Source organism: Phascolarctos cinereus, unplaced genomic scaffold, assembly GCF_003287225.1.
Source record: "Phascolarctos cinereus isolate Bilbo 61053 unplaced genomic scaffold, phaCin_HiC Scaffold_4;HRSCAF=312, whole genome shotgun sequence".
NCBI lineage: Eukaryota > Metazoa > Chordata > Mammalia > Diprotodontia > Phascolarctidae > Phascolarctos > Phascolarctos cinereus.
The window spans coordinates 135,797,821-135,817,690 of NW_027555847.1; the positions used below are offsets into that span (position 1 = coordinate 135,797,821).

Here is a 19,870-nt window from a genome sequence, read left to right on the forward strand (position 1 = left end):
TGCTCATCAATCATATACCATTAGGGCTGAACTTTGTCTTTAGAGCGTCCATCAGAAATCTTAAATTTCATGTTCGCCCTCTGCAACTGTAGACTCCTTATTTATTAGCTCTTTCATTCTTATACACCCATTACTCTTTCTGTCTTGGACAGCATTTTTAGGCTCCCACTTTCCTCTTAGCCCCTTAGGTGTACTGTACTTCCTCTGCAGCTTAAGCTCCATGGTTGGTTGACAGTACCACCCACAAAACAGTTTTAGACTACTTCAAGTTCTTAGTTTCTGCTGTGTTGACCCCCACCTTAGATCACACATTCAATCTGTATAAGGATACAGGTATCATAAATATAATAAAGATATTATTCCTGTACTAAAAGGTGATGCTAGAAGAGAGCATAGAATCCCAAAGGTCAGATTCTTGTCATTCAACTTATTTGTTCTTAGCCACTGCTCTGTAGTCCTACCATTCATTTCTTTTTGACATCACTTTCCTCTTCAGTTCTAATTGTGTCTGTTCTAAACCTTTCTCCTTTTTTCTCAAGTCCTCTGTTCTTTGCTGATGGCTTCATATTTCTTTGAGTTAATGATACCTTTTCAGCACATTGAATCAGTTTCCTGTGCTCCACTCCTCCACAAGGAGGTCATTTGCCTAAGCTCTTTCATTGATACCTGTCTGTACTTTACTAGATGTATGTGTATAACTCTCTTAACTTTAAAGAGTTTAATCAGTATAAGCTGCTATTTTCTATATGTGGAAGGCTCCTCCCTCTGTAGATCTCACTTTTTCAATGGTTTAGCTTGTCTCTGAACACATTATTAAATCCTCTTTCCTTTTATTCCATTTTTGAGCCAGAAGAGGTGACACCTTTCTTCTCAAAAATTATCTACAAAAACCAAGGTCTTCTGCTTCCAAGTCTAATTTTTTCCCCTTTCTGTTAATATCTCTCACAAAAGGGAGATATGTGAATATAAAAAAAATGATACAAGGTTTTTATATGCATTATTTCATTTTATCTAAGCTCCTTTTAGGTCATACAGGAAGTCTGGTTAGAAGACTAAATCAGATGTGGACTGATAAGGACCTATGCTAGGGTGATGAAAAATGGTAATGTAGAAAACTTAAAGCCATATGATATTGCAAAGGAAGTAGGATTGTGTTTGGTGATAGGACTGGATTTAGGAAATGGTGGAAATAGGAATGTCAAAGATGACTCTAAAGTTGTCATCTCTCCTGTTGGCCTTGTCATCACCTAATCCATTCCATTCACTCTTTGTACAATCTCAATTGACCCATGCCTTTTACTACTATTGTTAACAATACTACATAGTAACGATTGCATTGTGCTTGATAAATACAAGTTACAATTCCAAAAGCATTTTGCATACATTCTCATTTTACTGTCATGATCTGTGAGGCAAGTAGTATTCCATTGATCCCATGTTACAGAGGAGGAAATGTGCTCAGAGAGGGCAAATGATGGACTTAGGTTTCAAAGTTTAGTCTTCTGATCATAAGTCTAATTAAAAAAAGTTTCTAAGAATGCATGTAAACTAGGTTGATAAGAGTCAAAAGAGATGAAATAGAAATGATATACAAGATTTCTTTTTAACACAGTCAATCCTAGCTCCCAGAAAGGGGTGAAGAAAATTTAGCAAGTGTGAGTACTGTCATGTTTGGTTTTTCATTTTCCTTCCTGATGAATCCATTTAAAATTGTGCTTGGCATAACTAAGCCAGAAGGTGGAGTATTTTCCCCCCTTATACCTGTATGTTTTCTAGGAGAGACTGGGTTTCCTGAAGTTACTATATTTCTTAATAGAATTTCAGGAACTTTGGAAATAATTTCCATACACTACAGACCCAGTTAACACTTGTCTCCTCCTCCTTTTTACATGTCAAAGTTTATAGTTCTCAGTTCACCAGAGTTTTTTACATATCCTCCCTCAGGTTGCTTATCTACTCTTGGAAGTCTACTCTTATAACTTTACTGTTCACCTCTATGCAGATGTTTTCCATATCCCTGTCTTTTGTGTTTTTTAACTAAGCTCCAGTCTTTTATATCTGTTTTCATACTATTCTTTGGATGTCTTTTTGCCTCAAACTTAATTCAGAATTGAATGTTTCCAATCTCCAGTCTTCTTATCTCCCTCCAATTTCTCCATTTCTGTCAGTGGTACCATCATTGTGCAAGTTACCCAACCTCAGAGATGTCTTTTACTCCTTTCTTACCTTCACTCCATAAATACAGCTTGACAGCAAGCTCTGTCCTTCCTTTGTAATATCTCTGAGCCTTACCTCCTTTTTTCCATTTTTACTGCCACTGCTAGGTCCTTCTCTCTTTCTTGATTTCTTTGTAGTCTCATTGCTTTTAGTATCTCTCCTTTCTGCGACCTCAACTTTGCTTTCAGACTACTCTTTTTAAAACGCTGATTTTTGTCATGTTACTTCACTGTTGCCTACTGGATCAGGCCCAAGTTCCTTATTGACAGTTTTCTCATTGACAGAAGATACTCATTTCTACTTATATGATTTTATATGGTACCTCCTATCTGGAATAGTGTCCTCTTCTCCTTTTTCCTTTTCCAGGTCCCAATATATTTTTTTCAAATCCAGTCTACATTCTGCTTCAAATATTATGTATGTACCCCAATGCCTTCCATTCTTGATCTCTCCTATAGTTTTTGTTTGTTTTTTTGTTTTTGGCTAGGCAATGGGGTTAAATGACTTGCCCAGGGTCACACAGTAAGTATTATGTGTCTGAGGCCGGGTTTGAACTCGGGTCCTCCTGACTCCAGGGCCGGTGCTCTATCCACTGCGCCACCTAGCTGCCCCTAGTTTTTATTATTGTTTGACGTTTTGTCATTTGATTACATTCTATCTTGTACTATTTTCTAGTTGTTTCATGTACTTAAATCATCTCATAAAACTTTGATGACTGTCTCATACATATGAACACATTAATTATCAGACTTCTGGCAAGTCAGACCAACAAATTCATTGGTAAATAAGGATGGGGAGGGGATGGAGAGAGCTAGTAGAGTCAAGACCCTTATAAGTGAAAAGTGAAAAGAAAAACTATCAAATAACAAAATGCATTCTAAGGTTATTTAGCTTAGGGGCAAAAAGCTCTGTACACACCTTCAGAGCCTCTAAAGTACAAAAATACTTATTTATGCTAAAAAGTCTAATCCATTAAGACTTGGCCTTACTTATGTGTTATTTGCAACTTTTGTTATAGAAGACAGCCTAGTATATGATAATTTGTTTTTTAAAAATCTTTGATCAGAATTGGTTATAAAGTTTTTGGGCTTTGGTGGCATGAAGTATTAGTTATCTGGAAGGTCCCTTGTATGGGACACCTTACTCTATTGCTCTTAGTTCCCCTATAGTAGTTAGTATAGTGCTGGGCTCATTGGCAATACTTAAATACTGGCAAAGTTTTATTGAATCAGGAAGTGATAAACCAGCTTCTCCTTTGAAAAGTACTTTATAAGTGAGGGAAATTTTGTATGTTTATAAATTGAGACAGAATTGTTTGAGTTTTTATCCACAAGCTGTTAAGGGCTTATTATATGGGGATGGGAATGATTTTTTTATTATGCTGTTGTGGAGAATAAAATAATTGTGTGAAATTATGCTGTTGTGGAGAATAAAACCCCAATTAGCCTATAAAAGCTGCCTTTCCTACACAATTAAAAGTTTATTGCTGAGTCATTTGGGTATTAATAAGTTGAGTAATTCTAAGCATAACTTTGAATAACTCCCTTTCAGTGCTACACAAACATACTGCACATATTTCTGAAAAGAATATTCTTTTCATTTCTTCTCCGAAGTTAAATATACTGTAATTGAAGGTAGAAGTACTGGGCTTATGGATTTGGTGTTCTACTTTTGCTAAGTGACTACTTCGTTACTTTTTTGTATGAGAAATTGTGAATTTTTTTCTAGTGAATTCAGCCTGAAAAATGACTTACAAAACCAATGAATCTTATTTACTAAAGCTAGAGAACGTTAGAATTGGAAAAAACCTTAGAAATGACCTAATATAGATTCCTTGTTTGGTAGTCAGGAACTGAGGTCCAGCGATGGGAACTTTGAAGTCACATATCAAATTTGTAGTAGAACAAGGATTGGACTTTGTTCTCAAAGTACATTGGTATTTATATCATACCTCACCTTACCCAGGTTATTACCAAACTTAAGAGGCAGTGTTTGCATCATGAGAACTGGGTCCAATTTCCTCTCTTAGAAATCATGATGGGGGAAAAGAAAAAGAAAAGAAATCATGATGGGAGTGTGAAGTAGATATTGAATTCCTTGTAACCTTAGATCTTAAGAAGAGAGGCTTGTCAGGGTTAGTGTAGGGTAGGATTCCTGCTCAAGTAAGGTTGGACTGAATGAATGACCTTTGGGTTTGATTCCAATTTGAAGATTCTTTAATATTTTTTAATCATTTGGTCACCATTAGTCTGAAAGATATTCAGGTCTCACATTCTTTTCAGGCTTTCCCTAAATTTTGATGTTAACATTATAAAATTTTGTACCCTGTTATTCTTGGACATTGTTATCTTCAGTTTTCACTTAGTTATAGTGTTTCTTGCATGCCTATTAAGATTTTGCTTTTTTTAAGCTTTTATATGTTGATCCTTAACTGTGTCTTCAGATTTTGGCCTTAGTTATGCCAAAAATGGAGAGCTACTTAAATACATTCGAAAGATTGGTTCTTTTGATGAGACCTGCACCAGATTTTATACTGCTGAAATTGTATCTGCTTTAGAATACTTGCATGGAAAGGGAATTATTCACAGGTAATTTACTGAAGTAGATTTATCTTTAAATATTTGTAGATCTATTTATTGGTAAAGGATAGTTATTTTTACAAAATTCAAAGTTATATTTCAAAATTTTGGTTTATAAAAATATTATGAAAGTCTCTTTGGCTGTCATAAAATACTTACCTCAGCAAAACTATATGTTGGCAGTTTTGAAATCAGATTTTTTCCCCCTCTATATGTTGCCCTATGATAGTAAATTAGGCACTTTTAAAACTTGTTGGTATTTTTTGCAGATGTAAATTTACCTGAAAAAGCTCTAAAGAACGACTTTTTTGTTAAGCAAGATCCATTTGCATTCAGTGAACTAAAAATCTTAAAAACAAAACAGAATTGTTCTCTTAAATAGCCTAAATATGCTCTTTGCTCTTCTTTGCATTGTCAACTTTTAAGCAAATTAATTAATTAATTAATTGATTGATTTTTTTTTTTTTGGCGAGGCAGTTGGGTTGAGTGACTTGTCCAGGGTCGCACAGCTAGTAAGTGTCAAGTGTCAGATTTGAACTCAGGTCCTCCTGAATCCACTGTGCCACCTAGCTGACCCTACATTGTAAACTTAAAAAAAAAAACATTTTCTTGAAAATTAGCACAGCAGTGAACTGTCAGGGAATGGTCACAAATGAAGTTCATTTTGATAAGCTTTCTTATATTTGTGTGTTATAATGGATATAATAAACATATTTGTATAGCTCTGCACATGTTACCTATTTGCTTTTTGGGGGGAATATATTTGAGTGCAGAAGAAGAAACCATTTTAATGACAATATTTTGCTTTCCAAACTAAGTGGAAATTTATTTTAAAAATTTTAAATTTAGATTCATTTTTAGTCCTAGTTCTTAATGCCAAATGAGGCAAGGTTAAAAATAATTTAAAAAAGAACAATGTTCATTTTATATTTTGGTGGTTTATTGTTAAGAGTAGAGGGAAAAAACCAAAACTGTATAAAGATTAAGTGGAGTGAGAGAATTTTTTTACCATGTGATGTCAAAACCAACATTTGATAAGGACTACTATCACTAACTTGAGGGATGGAGGGAAACTACCGGATAGTCAGCTACTAAGTGCACAGTGTTGTTCTAACAGTTGACTCTTCAGCATTTGTGCTTGCAAATGAAAGCTGGAAGGTAGGTTTCTAGATATTAATTGACCGTTTTAGTGACTTGTTTAAAAGTAGATGGATATATTACTGATTTTAACTTTAGCACTCCATGATCTTGGTGTGTGTGTTCCCTCTATCGTAGTCACTTTGTGCTGTGGTTAATGGTCTTTGAGCTGCTGTGGCCAAAACATATATCACCTTGTATAGCCTGCTGGCTACAACTCTCTCATAATGAGCCTCTTTGAACTTAGCTAGTCTGGGTCCTTGACTGACTGAGTATAATTTGTCTCTGGGCCCATACTTGAGGTCTTTCCATTTCTATGCCATGACAAAGCATTGGAGTGGAACTCTAATGGAGATGAAGGATATGTTAGCTTAGTTGTAATTTTTTATATTTTAGGTTGAAAAGATTTGCTGCAGTAGATAGCATTTCAGGAAAACCTGAGCTTTCTTCTTTGAACTTTGTCAGCCAAGAACAGATGACCATTTTGCTAAGTTGGTGTAATTTGTTTTCCTTTAAGCAATTAGCTTAGCAAAAGGAGCATCTTATTGAGTGAGAGGCTGGACTTTGAGAATTTGTTATGTTTACAGTTCTTAGGATCTCATTTCATCTGGCTATCCTGAAATAGCTAGAAGGAACATTGCCGTTAAAACACTTGCAGTCGTAGCAAGATACAGCTATGAAGAGTATTAAGTTTATCCTGGGCATCCTGATGATTTTGCAGCTTCTGTTTTATGACTGATTGTGTTGAGCATGATTTGTTTATGCCTATGTTTCCTTTGTGGTGGAATGAACTTCTGATTTTACTTCATATATTTTCTGAGATTTCATCTTAGAGATGTGTCCAAATGCTGATTTCAGAACCAGGAAGACTTCTCAGTTCAAAAATCATGGAAGCCAAAATTGGTGTCTCTTATAAGAATAAAGTAGTTCTGACTTGTGAATTACGTTTTTCAAATTTCTATGCCATTGTGACAATCCCTTTGTAACGAAGTAATTTTCTAGGTGGACTAGATCTGTTTGCCTATAAGGTTTCATTAAGGGTGATTATATTTTCTTTTACTTTTTTCTTTGCTCACATTTAGTGCATGTTAAAATGTAATTCCTTTAAAGATTTCAGCTGAAATATGAAAATCTGCTTTTTCAGGGACCTTAAACCAGAGAACATTTTATTAAATGAAGATATGCACATTCAGATTACAGATTTTGGAACAGCAAAAGTATTATCTCCAGATAGTAAACAAGGTATGCAAGTGTTCTTTTCTGACACTATTATGGCTGACTTCAGTTTTATGGAATAGAAACTACATGTGAGGGCTGTTGAGTGTTATAAATCAGAATTATACATTTGCTTTGTATTGAATTATTTTGTATTTGAATTACTTCTTTGTATAGTCTGTACAGTAAATCCTTGGTAAAAATGAATGAAAAGTGTTGTGGAACTCATGTAATTCCAAAACTAATAGTAGAGCTTGTAATTTAAAAGTATCAAGGATATAAATATGTAGAGAAGATGTATTGGACTTCAGTAGTGAGGTATTATTATTCAAGCTACTTGTGCCCCTTCAGGAAGTGGACAAGAGGAACTAGGCAGCCATTTCATTTGTTGCAAATAGATTACTAGACCTGCAGTAGATTACTAGAGCTAGAAGGATAAGGATATGTTAGTCCAATTTATTATTTTTTTTACACATAGAAAAATTGAAGGAAGTAACTTGCTTTACAGTTCATCACTTCAAGAACTTAGCAGACGCCTAGTCCACTGGTCTTTCTGCTATACTATGTTATTAGTGTATCCCTATCAATAACAGTATCAATTAACATTTTTGTAGTATTTTAGGTTTGCAAAGTGCTTTACAAATATTATCTCGTTTGGACCTCACAGTAACCCTGGGAGATAGGTGCTATTAATATCTTTATTTTACAGATGAAGAAACTGAGGCAGAGATTTAAGTAACTTGCCTAGAATTATAGAACTAGTATGTGTCTAAGCAGGATTTGAACTCAGGTCTTCCTAATTCCAAATCCTGAGCTCTATCAGAGAAGGGGCCATAGAATATTAGGGATATAAAGTTACAATTATGTTTTATGATATGTGTAATCTATGTTTCTTTAATTTGAAATGTGACACTTTGGGAGAATGAGTGCCAAATAAATATATTGAGAGAAATCCAGGAAGTTTTTGGGTGTGAGACATAGTATAAGGATACTGTGCTTCTTGACGTCAAGGACTGTATTTTGTTTCATCTTTTGCCTCCCCAGATGCCTAGCACAGCTTTGCAACATAGTTGGCACTTGGATTATTTTCTTTTTGTATCCTCAGAGACTAGTTCATTGCCATGTACAAAATAGGTGTTTATTAAATGTTTTTGAACTGAATTGAAAGAATAGAAGTCAGTTTAGAATGAATATACTGTGATAGCCAGTGAGATTGACTGCCTTGATGTGGCAGACTTCTATGGACGTTAAATCATTTTATGCTCATTAGTTTCTGGGAATTGAGTCATATTATTGGTCATTTGAACTGTTTCTTCGGGAATTCTTCTGTAAGATATGTACTATTAAGCTTCAGAACCTGACTTTCTCATCCCAGATTAGTGTAAGAAGTATCCAGTATTCATATTATAAGGATCCATAGTGAAGGACAATAGATAAAAAGTTGTCAGTTTCTTATAAAAATATACAGTATTTACCTCATAATAGAAAAATGTATTTTTTGGGTCAATCAGTGAATCCATCCATTGTATGCCAGGTACTTTGTTAGAGTTGGCGTTATAAAGACACAAATGAAAAAGTCTCTGTTCTAAAGGAGCTCACTGTCTCTACAAGGAGACAATGTGTCCTGTTCCTTATATTTACCTTGGAGAGGCAGGATGGCTTAGGGGATAAATCAGTCAACTTGGAGTCAGGAATACCTCAGGTTCAAGTTCTACCTCAGGTACTTGTTAGCTTTATTACTGTGGGCAAGTCATTTAACCTTGCTGTGTCTTGGCTTCTTTATTTGTAAGGTGAGGGGGTTAGACTCAGTGACCTCTAGTGCTGTTTCTAGCTCTACATCTATGATCCTATTTTATGTACCCATCAAGCATATACAACATATGTACAAAATAAATGCAAGGTAATTTTTCTAGAGGGAGCAGAAACATCTGAGGAATTCCAGAAAGACCTCATATAGGAGATATTTGAGATGAGTTTTGAAGGAAACTAGAGGAGGAAGTGAAGGAGGAGAGTACTGCAGATATGGTAGGCATCTTGCAAAAAGGAGGTAAAATATCATGTGTAAAGAATAGCAAAAAGGCCTGGTTGACTGGACTGAAGATTTTGTGGGAAGGGGGGAAATAGAAGGAGAAAAGTATGAGGCTGTAAAGGTAGATTGGAACCAGGTTACGCTTTAAAGGCTAAATTGAGGAATTGCAATTATTTTTAGAAGCAATAGGAAGTCACTAGAGTTTAATGAACTGGGAAACATATAGGCAGACCTGTGCTTTAGGAACATCACTTTGGCAGCTGTGTGGAGGATGGATTGGAGAGGGAGACTTGAGGCAAGGGGGTCTAATTAGGAAGCTAAGGACATAGTACCGGAAGGAGATGGGAAGTGCCCTAGTGAGTGAAGGGGAGGGAATAGATAAGAGAGGTAGAGAATCAGTTAAGGCATGGCAACTGAATGGATATGTGGGGTAAGGGACAGTGAGGATTCAGTGGTGATTTTGAGGTTGCAAACTTTTATGTGACCGTAAGGACACTGTGTTCTTATAGGCATAGGAAATTTAGGACAAGGGGTAGGTTTAGGGAGAAAAGGAGTTCTGTTTTGGACATACTGAATTTTGAGATGTCTATAAAACAGTCCATATGGAAATGTCCAATAAATATTTGGTGATGCAGGACTGGAGCCAAGACTATATGCACATCCAAATCTGAGAGTCATTTGTGTAGAGATGAAAATTGAACTGAAGGGAGTTGGTGAATTCACTGAGAGAATGTGGAGAGGGAAAAGAAGAGGGTTCAGATGAGAGCTTTTGGGTAAACCCATGGTTAGGGATCCTAGTTTGGATGGTATTGCAGCCTATGAACGAGTAGTCAGATAGGTAGTTAGAATGAGAAACCAGAGAATATTATTACAAAAACTCAGAGAGGAGAGAGTATAGTAATGTCAAATGCTGAAGAGAAGTTGAGAAGGATGAGGATCTAGAAAAGCTCATTGTATCTTGCAATTAAAAGATCATTGGTAACTTTGGAGAAAGGTAAAATTCAGTTCAGTGATGAGGTTGGCAGGATGTTAGATTTAAGAGTTTGAGAAGGGAGTGAGATGAGAGGAAGAGTATATTTAACTTTTGCTGGGAGCTTGGGTGTTAATAGGAGGGGTGGTAGAGGATGATAGCTTGTAGTGTTGGTAGGGCCAAGAGAATGTTTTACAAGGATGAAGGAGACCTGGACATGTTTGTAGGTGACTGGGAATGAGCCAGTAGATAGGGAGAGACTGAAGATTAAAAAGAGAGAAAGAATGATTGTGGTGGCAGTCTGCTGAAGGAGCTGAGGGGGAATGGGATCAAAGGTCAAATTAGAGGGATTGGCATTGGCAAGAAGGAGCTACCTTTTCAGTGACTAGAGTAAAGGAGAGAATGGGGTATGATGTTAAGAGGTTTTGAAATGGAAAGTAATCCTGGACAGTTATTGGGTTTTTGTCCCACCCCCCACCCCCTGTAAAGTATAGGGCAGGGTCTTTTTCTGAGAGGACAATAGGAAGCCCCAGTGACTGAGATTTCAGGAGAGAAATTTTGGAACAATAGCTGTGGGAATGGGATAGAGAATGAATTAGGGAGGAGTAATAGGTTTGTCTTTCAATGGTGATGCTTCTGTTGAGATTAGGTAATACAAATTTGTAGTGGACCCATTCAGTATGGTTGTCAGTCAGTGAATCAGCAAAGTTTAACACACTAGGAGTGGAGGATGCAAATAATGAGAATAATTTGGAATTGGGGTTTGGCAAATTGTGAGCAACAATGATACTCAGGGACAATGGATTTGAGAATAGAGGACCGTCTCAGGTTAAACTGATTAGTTAGAGAAAAGATTGGCAAGAGAGGAAATTGAAGCCAGAAAAGGAATGATGGCCTGGGAAAGTCCTGAAGAGTGCAGGACCTGGAGGTCATATTGAGGGTGGAGAATAGATTGAAGAGTGAGGCGTGAGGAGTGATGTAATGACAGGTTTAAAGGTTGGATAAAGTAAGTTCCAAAAATTTGGAGCATGGAATACTTTTGGATTGATGGTAAGATCGAGGGTGTTATTTATACCATCTGAAGTACTTTTGAATAAATTATGTTTTGATGTCTCTAAAAGTAACTTTTTTTTATTTCTGTCTTTTCTTCCTCTTTATCAGCCAGGGCTAACTCATTTGTAGGAACAGCACAATATGTTTCTCCAGAGCTGCTTACAGAAAAATCTGCATGTAAAAGGTAACCTGCTATCATTTGTCTTATTAAACTTTAAGTCTTTAATTTGTTGTTGTTGTTGTTGTTGTTGTTGTTGTTGTTTAACCTGGAAGGTGATGCCATGACTTGCAAGTGAATTGGATTGAAGTGAAGGAGCGCTGTGCAAAGTCTAACTTTCTCTTCCAGAGCCATCTGGGTCTAGTGGCAAGATACAGATCAGGGTAACTGGAGATGGCCTTGGATGCAGTGAGAGACCTTGGCCTTTTCAAGCTAAGGTCTTTCCCAGGTCTCAGTTTGTCTGAGGCAACGCCCATTCAATGATTAAGGGTAGGTAAGAAATGGCCTCTTTTACCTAATCCCCCCCCCCAAATAATAATAATAATAATAATAATCAATCTGGGAGGGCAAGACCCTCTGGGTTTCTGGCCAAAATAAAAACAGTTACTATTTATATTCACTCTGAACTATGGGGCCCAAACAATGACCACTAAGTGAGACTCCACCTGGGATCTATTGTTGGCTAATCAATGAGAGCCAGTGTGAACTGGAGTTAAGGCATGGTCTTTAAGAAAGAAATCTGTCTGTAAACCCTAAGATATCTTGCTAGGTTTCAGCCATCAAAATTTACATTATTTTGGGCAGAGCACCCGAAAGTAAGGATGTGAAACCCTGTGTGGATAGAGGGAGAGGAAGGGAAGGGAAGGGGGAAGAGAAGGGAGAAAAGAAAGAAGGAAGGTAAGGAAGAAGGGGAAGGGAGAGAGGGAGAAGGAGAAGACCAACTGGAACTGGCCAGTTGTTTGTCCTTCATTCTGGAAGAGGACCATGACATCAGAAAGGTGATGCCAGGACTTGAAAGTTACTTGGATTTAAGTGAGGGAGGGCTGTGCAAGGTCATATATTACTGTTATGTACTATATATATTGTGTTTTCATATATATATATATAGAGAGAGAGAGAGAGAGAAAGAGAGAGAGAGAGAGAGAGAGAGAGATGAGAGAGAGAGAGAGAGTACTCTCTAGGTTTTAAGGCATAATCTATGCTAATTGTTGCTATTAAGAATCATGGCGCATTTATTTTTGCTTTTCCCCTAATGCTAAGCTATATGAATGTTTGTTGAATTCTAGATAACTTTTACAAATTTTTAATGGTTAAGAACATTTCTGAAAGAAACTTGGATTTTAGTTTTGATTCAAATTTTTCCTTCAGTATAAATTTATGCTAATTTGTTGTTTCAGTTCTTTGGTTATATTGTTTTGGGGTTTGAGTTGTGTGTGATCTTTCACCTTTGGGATAAAAAAGATGAAAATTTTCAATGCCAGGAGGAGTGGGAGAAAAGAGTGCCTTAGTCTTTCCTGTTTACATAAACCTTATTGTTGTAACCCTAGGGAATTTACATCATTATTAGGATCATAATTCATTCCAGTTTCTTAGTATATTAGAACAAAGAGAAGTAAAGGAACTTAACAATCTGTCATTATGTCTCAATTCTTCCATGTACTGTGAGACTGTGGGAAGCTTACTTAACATCTCGGTTTTTTCACCTTGTTAAAATGGAAATACTACTACTACTTGTAGTACATTCCTGACAACAATCTTATAACTTTAACTTTGAAACACTTTATAAATGTGAGTAATTATAAGAATGATGGTAGAGATAATTTCCACATCAGATTTATAGATGATAGAATTTGTGGCTAGGATAAAAGAACATGGTCTTTATATACCAACTCCTGAGAGATGTCTAGCTCTTCTTTAAGTGTTATTTAGATTTCTTTTTAAGTTTGTATCTCTTTGAAAATTAGCTTTCTTAAAACCCTAAATTAATTTTTCAGCTTATTTTTTTCAGAACTGTGCTTCAAGAGGAGGGAGTTAGGCCAAAGGTTTATCAAATTGTCTTCTAATCTAAATATAGATTTCTCTGGGCACTTGAGAAATCTTTTGGCACCTCATTTCATGTTTTTAGATCTTAGTTTATTTACTTAAGTGCAAAGTGGGGAGGGTAGTTGAATTAGATTATTTTTATTATTATTATTGTAGCATCCTCCAGTTTCAATCTTCTGTGATTCTTAGATTCTGTGAATACTTTCTCAGATTTCTCTTCAACTTTTGCCTTCAGGGCCCTGGTAATACTGTTTACTAGGCAAGTTTTTCACAGAGTTATTAAAATTTTCTATGCCCTGTAGCCTATGCCAATGAATGAGGGGCAGTTAGGTGCTGCAGGGGACAGAGTGCCAGGCCTGAAGTCAGGAAGACTCCTCTTACTCAGTTCAAATCCAGCCTCAGCCACTTACTAGCTGTGTGATCCCGGGCAAGTCACTTAACTCTGATTGCCTTCCCAGTTCTCCCTCTGGTACAACCCCCTTCCTCCCCAACATATTAAACTTTTCAGAAGGAAAAGTTGGCATCTTATTAGTTCTTAGGGATTTTTGCTGTAATTTTCACAAATGGGGGAGCATCTCCTTTCAAATCAGCTGTCAGCTATAGAAAAGCAAATGTCTCGTTTATTTTTTGTGTGTGTGACTTGATTTAAAAAAAAATATTCCCATCATTTGTTTTCCTGCAGTAGCCATTTCCCAGCAGATTCTGCAACAAGCAAGCCTCTTGACGTGGCTAGTTTTATTGATCCTTCCAGAAAGGAGAGGTGTGTCCTTTGGCATTATAGTCCTGACACTGACTTATCATAGTTGACCACTGGTTTTTTTTTTAATCTCTCAGTGTTGACTTGATTTATATTGTCTTTGGGTATACTCTGATTTTTTCACTCTTTAACATTTCATACAAATATGTGTGGGATGCGACTCAAATTAAAAAAAAAGACTCTTAGAGGTATCTCAAGGTAGGAACAGAAGTTTATTTTCTATTCTTGAGAATAGGGTCCCTCCGCCAGTATGCTCTGATGAGGGGAGACAGAGTACAGAAGCAAAGAACCAGATTAAATAACCCTAACGGGAAAATTCCCCCCTTCCACCAGCTGGATGTTTGGCTCACAATCTAGATGCGAAAATCTACCATAGAAACAGAAAACAAAAAAACAATATACATATCTATATTTAGCCCCTTAGTTTGCTGAAGTAATATCAAAGAAGCAATTAAAAATGTGCAGTCAAGCTAGATGCTGTGCTGTTCTGGCAAGGTTGCCACTGTGACCGGAATATAGCAACAGGTGTAACGACAAAATACAAGGGGGTTTTCAAGGGTTTCAAACTTGGCAAACTTTAACTGCTGAGGTAACAATGGCATAAAACTGGGGGGGTCCTTGGGGCTGGATTCCCATAAATCAGGTGATTTCTAGTAAATTGAAACTTAGGCCTGTCGGGCTGCTATGCCTGCCTTGAGTCTCGATACAATTTCTATTTATTCCTCTAAGAAGTCTTCACAGGACCCCTCATCTCACTCAACAAGAACCGTGACCCCCCTGAGGAGGCTTCACTTCTGAGAGTTCATCTTTCACAAATAGGATCTGTTCTTGTGGAATCTTTATATCCCTTGGACCTTAGTTTGAGGGGGTTGGACTAAATAACCTCTTAGGTCTTTTCTAGCTCTCTGCAAACAGCCTCTAATTTTTAACTGACAAATGAGGCAAAGGTCTTAGCACAGAGGGTGGGGGTATGAGGATCTATGGGAGGTTTGAGGAACTGTGAAAAGGTTTGGAAAGAGTTGTTGTGGTAAGTAGGATAGTGCATGATTTGGGGAGATGTAAAAGAATTGCATTGCTGCAGTAAGGGTTCAATTAAGATTATGTAACATAAATTTGTAGTAGGTCCAGTCAGCAGATTTTGTGATTTTTCTCTTACATTGAGTAGCATGTGTAAGGAATGAAGGCAGAAGATGGTTTGAGTAATCTAAGGCTGAGGACTGGTAAGACAGGACTGGTGATAGGATAAGAGGGCAAGGGAAACACGATTTATTGTCTTATAGATGTGTAAAGCACTTATAGATTTTTCAGTATTAGAACTTTTATCGGATATTTAATGCACCTTTCATTAAAGTTTTCCTTTCGTGCATCATTGTGGTATATTGGTGACCTTGGTTTTTCAAAGGCTTTGCCCAGAAGGTTAAGCTCAGGCATATCCTACCAAGCTAGAATAACTTCTGATAGTTGCCTGTATATGTCCATGGTTCAAGGACCACCCTATTCAAGTCTGAGAGAGGTTATTCACCAAGTCGGTTGTAAGGTGATGAATTTTTCAGCTACAGTGATTCTCAATGACCATCTATTAGAGGGATTGTAATTTTCTTTTTGGGGAGGTGAGGCAGTTGGGGTTAAGTGACTCACACACAGCTAGGGAGTTTTATATGTTCAACAAATTTGAACTCAAGTCCTCTTGATTCCAGGGCCAGTGCTCTATCCACTGTGCCACCTAGCTGCTCCTCCCCACCATTGTAATCTTTGTGGAGAGAATACTCACGCTAATGAAATCACAGATCCTGAAAGTATTTAATGCAAATAATTTCCCCCAGTCTCGTGATACTGATTTTATTTATGCAAAAACTTTTAAATTTTATATAATCAAGATCTCCTTTTCTGCCCTATATCTGATTATGCATTTTTCCTCATCCAAGGAAACCTTCTATTCTCCTTTGATTAGCAACTAGTCATATCTTAGGTGAATATAGATTAATTTCCTTGTCAACCTTATAATCAGTTTTCAAAATGTTTTTTACCTTAGTTGTATGTACATTCAACAAACAACATTTATTCATTCATTCAGCATTTATTAGGTTCCCACTATGTGCAAAATCCATTTTAGGGGATAAAAGATGAAATGAGAAACAGTATGTATCTTTGTGGAGTTTACAATTTAGATGAGGTCATAAGCCATAGATACACATAAATTTAATGTAAATTAAAATATAACGAGTGCATAAAAGGAGGATAATGTTCATTGAGATCAGATGAGGAGCAGTTCCTTCCTAATTGACAGGGGTGAGGGAAGGTGTTAGGTTGAGTTGGAGGTTTTTAAACCACTTTGTCATGTGTTTGAGGGATTTCTAATTCAATATCGTTTGTTTTTATTTCATTTCATTTCAGTCTGTCACTTGGATGATTCTTTTTAAAAAAATTATTTTTAGTTTTCAGCAGTCACTTCCATAAAATTTTTGAGTTTTAAATTTTTCTCCCCCTCCCCAAGATGGTATGCAATCTGATTTAGGTTATAAGTATACATTCCTATTAAACATATTTTCATATTAGTCATGTTGTAAGGAAGAATTAGAACCAACAGGAGGAACCACAAGAAAGAGGAAACAAAACAAAACAGAGGAGAGAAAAAGAGCAAATAGTATGCTTTGATATGCATTTAAACTCTATAGTTCTTTCTCTGAATGTGGATAGTGTTTTCCATCATGGGACTTTTGGAGATGTCTTAGATCCTTGCATTGCTGAGAAGGGCTAAGTCTATCAGAGTTAGTCATCTCACAGTGTGGCTGTTACTGTGTACAGTGTTCTCCTGGTTCTGCTCACTTCACTCAGCATGAGTCCAAACAAGTCTTTCCAGGTTTTTCTGAAGTCTGCCTGCTCACCATTTCTTATAGCACAGTAATATTCCATTACATTCATATACCACAACTTGTGTAGCCGTTCCCAAATTGATGGGCATCCCCTCAATTACCAATCCCTTTTTTTTTTCTTTGCCAGGCACTTGGGGTTAAGTGGCTTGCCCAGGGTCACAGAGCTACTGTCAAGTGTCTAGTCTGAGACTGGATTTGAACTCGGGTCCTTCTGACTCCAGGTCCGGTGCTCTATCTACTGCACAACCTAGCTGCCCTTTCAATTTCTGATTCTTTGCTGCCGTAGAAAGCTGCTATAAATGTTTTTGTACATGTGGGTTCTTTTCCTATTTGTGTGATCTCTTTGGGATACAGCCCTAGAAATGCTACTGCTGAATCAAAGTCTTGTGTGCACATTTTTATAGCCCCTTTGGGCAAGGTCCCAAATTGGTCTCCAAAATGGTTGGATCATTTCACAACTCCACTAACAATGCATTAGTGTTCCAGTTTTCCCCAGTCTTCTCCAGCATTTATCATTTTCCTGTTTTGTCTTGTTGGCCAATCTGATAGGTGTGATGTGGTACCTCAGAGTTGTTTTGATTTGCATTTCTTTAATCAATAATGATTTAGAACATTTTTTCATATGGCTATAGGTGGCTTTAATTTCTTCATCTGAGAACTGTCTGTTCATAGCATTTGACCATTTATCAATTGGGGAATTCTTATAAATTTGACTTAGTTCTCTACATATTTTAGAAATAAGGCCCTTCATCAGAGATACTGGTTGTAAAAATTCTTTCCCACTTTTCTGTTTCCCTCCTAATCTTAGTTGCATTGGCTTTATTTGTGCAAAAACTTTTCAATTAAATATAATCAAAATTATCCATTTTGCATTTCATAATGTTCTCTATCTCCCGTTTGGTCATAAATTCTTCTGTTCTCCATAAATCTGACAGGTGAACTATTCCTTTCTCTCCCAGTTTGCTTATAGTATCAGCCTTTATATCTAAATCATGAACCCATTTTGACTTTATTTTGGTATATGGTATAAGATTTTGGTCTTTAGATGATTCTTTTTCTTTTTCTTCTCTTCTCTTCTCTTTTCTCTTCTCTTTTCTCTTCTCTTCTCTTCTCTTCTCTTCTCTTCTCTTCTCTTCTCTTCTCTTCTCTTCTCTTCTCTTCTCTTCTCTTCTCTTCTCTTCTCTTCTCTTCTCTTCTCTTCTCTTCTCTTCTCTTCTCTTCATCTTTTGGTAGTTGAGGTTAAGTGACTTGCCCAGGGTCACACAGCTAATAAGTGTCAAGTGTTTGGTCTGAGGCCGGATTTGAACTCAGGTACTCCTGACTTCAGGGCTGGTGCTCTGTCCACTGTACCTTAGATGATTCTTTTAACCCAGTGTTTAGAAGCCATAATTTTTGTGTTCTAGGTCTTGAATTTTAATCTAGGAGAGGACACCACTCATATACATAACTTAGTGGTTGGCTGATAGCATGAGGTAGAGTTAGGTTTTAGTGTTAGTATATGTGTAAAGTTAGTTTGGGGTAGAGTAGTTGGGCAAGTTACTGAAGAAAAGTTGCAGAAATTTTATTCTAATAAAAACTAACTTTATATATGAGGCAGTTAAACGGTACGGTGATAGAATACTTGAACCTGGAGTCAGGAAAACCTGAATTCAAATTTGATCTCACATTTGACCTCGGAAACTTAACTAGCTGTATGACTCTGGGAAAGTCATTTAACCTCTGTTTGCTTCAGTTTCTTCAACTGTAAAATGGGGATGATAGTAGCAGGTTCTTCCCAGGGTTGTTATGAGAATCAAATTTTATATATATATACAGGTCTTAGCACACAGTGCCTGGCACATAGTAGGAGCATTTTAAATGCTAGCTGTTATCATCATCATCTTTATCATCATCCTCCCCTTTCTCTTATCCCTTTCATTGACTCATACCCATTCTCTCTATGTAAACTCCTTTTAATTGCCTTAGGAATTATGCATATCATCTTCCCATAAAAGAATGTAAACAGTTTAATTTTATTGAGTCCATTATGATTACTCTTTCATTTTTACCTTTATATGCTTCTCTTGAGTCTTTTGTTTGAATGTCAGGTTTTCAGTTCAGCTCTGTTCTTTTCATCAGGAATGTTTGAAAGTCCTCTGTTGTTTGTTTCTTGATGTTTGATAACATAGTTTCTACTTTCCTAATTCTAATTATTAAGGAATTCTTTTTCTTCAGTGATATTTAGGATCTTTTTCCATTTGGCCAATTCTCCTTTTTAAGAAGTTCTTTTCTTTAGTGAATTTTTGTGCCTATTTTACAATTAGGCCAATTCTACTTTTCAAGGTGTTATTTTCTTCAGTATTTTTTGTGCCTCTTTACCAAGTTATTAATATTCTCTCTCTCTCCCTCTCCCTCTGGCAATCAGGGTTAAGTGACTTGTGTAGGGTCACACAGCTATTAAGTGTCAAGTATCTGAGGTAGATTTGAACTCAGGTCCTCCTGACTTGAGGGCTGATGCTCTCTATCCACTGTACCACTTAGCTGCCCCTGTTGATTCTCTTTTCATAATTTTCTTGCATTATTCTCATTTCTTTGCCCATTTTTTCCTCTACCACTCTTATCTCTTTCTTTCACTGTTCCAGGAATTTTTTTTTCCACCAAAGACAAGATTTATTAGAACATCCATCATATTGGGCAGACTCTTAAGGAGTCTGAATGTTAGTGAGCTATTGGCTAGATTTTAAGAATCTGAGCATCTTAATGGACACAAGATGGACATTATATACAGAAAGACTATGGGAGGGAACTAGGAGTGGCCAAGTAGTCTATGGGGTAATAGAACTCTAGGGACCTGGACCACCTTGGCCAAGAGAGAATGGAGCCTAGATAGGATTAAGGGCTGGGAAGTGGCCTGGGGGCCATAGGGAGGTAAGACAATGGAGGGCTAGGCTAGGTTAAGGGTTACAGAATTGGGAGATTGGGTATAGCCACAATGAAAAGCCAGTTGATGGGATTATAGC

General features: G+C 36.8%; 1 protein-coding gene across 8 annotated transcripts in view; it reads left to right on the top strand.

The window, feature by feature from the left end:
• The window catches only part of PDPK1 (3-phosphoinositide dependent protein kinase 1), a 127,443-nt gene that overhangs the window by 71,696 nt on the left and 35,877 nt on the right, over positions 1-19,870 (top strand). For all 8 annotated transcript variants that reach the window (XM_021006760.2, XM_021006761.2, XM_078152625.1 and 5 more), the window contains 3 exons: positions 4,661-4,805; positions 7,078-7,175; positions 11,309-11,384. In XM_021006760.2, coding sequence (XP_020862419.1) covers positions 4,661-4,805; positions 7,078-7,175; positions 11,309-11,384 — 319 coding nt within the window. The remainder of the gene's footprint in view (positions 1-4,660; positions 4,806-7,077; positions 7,176-11,308; positions 11,385-19,870) is intronic.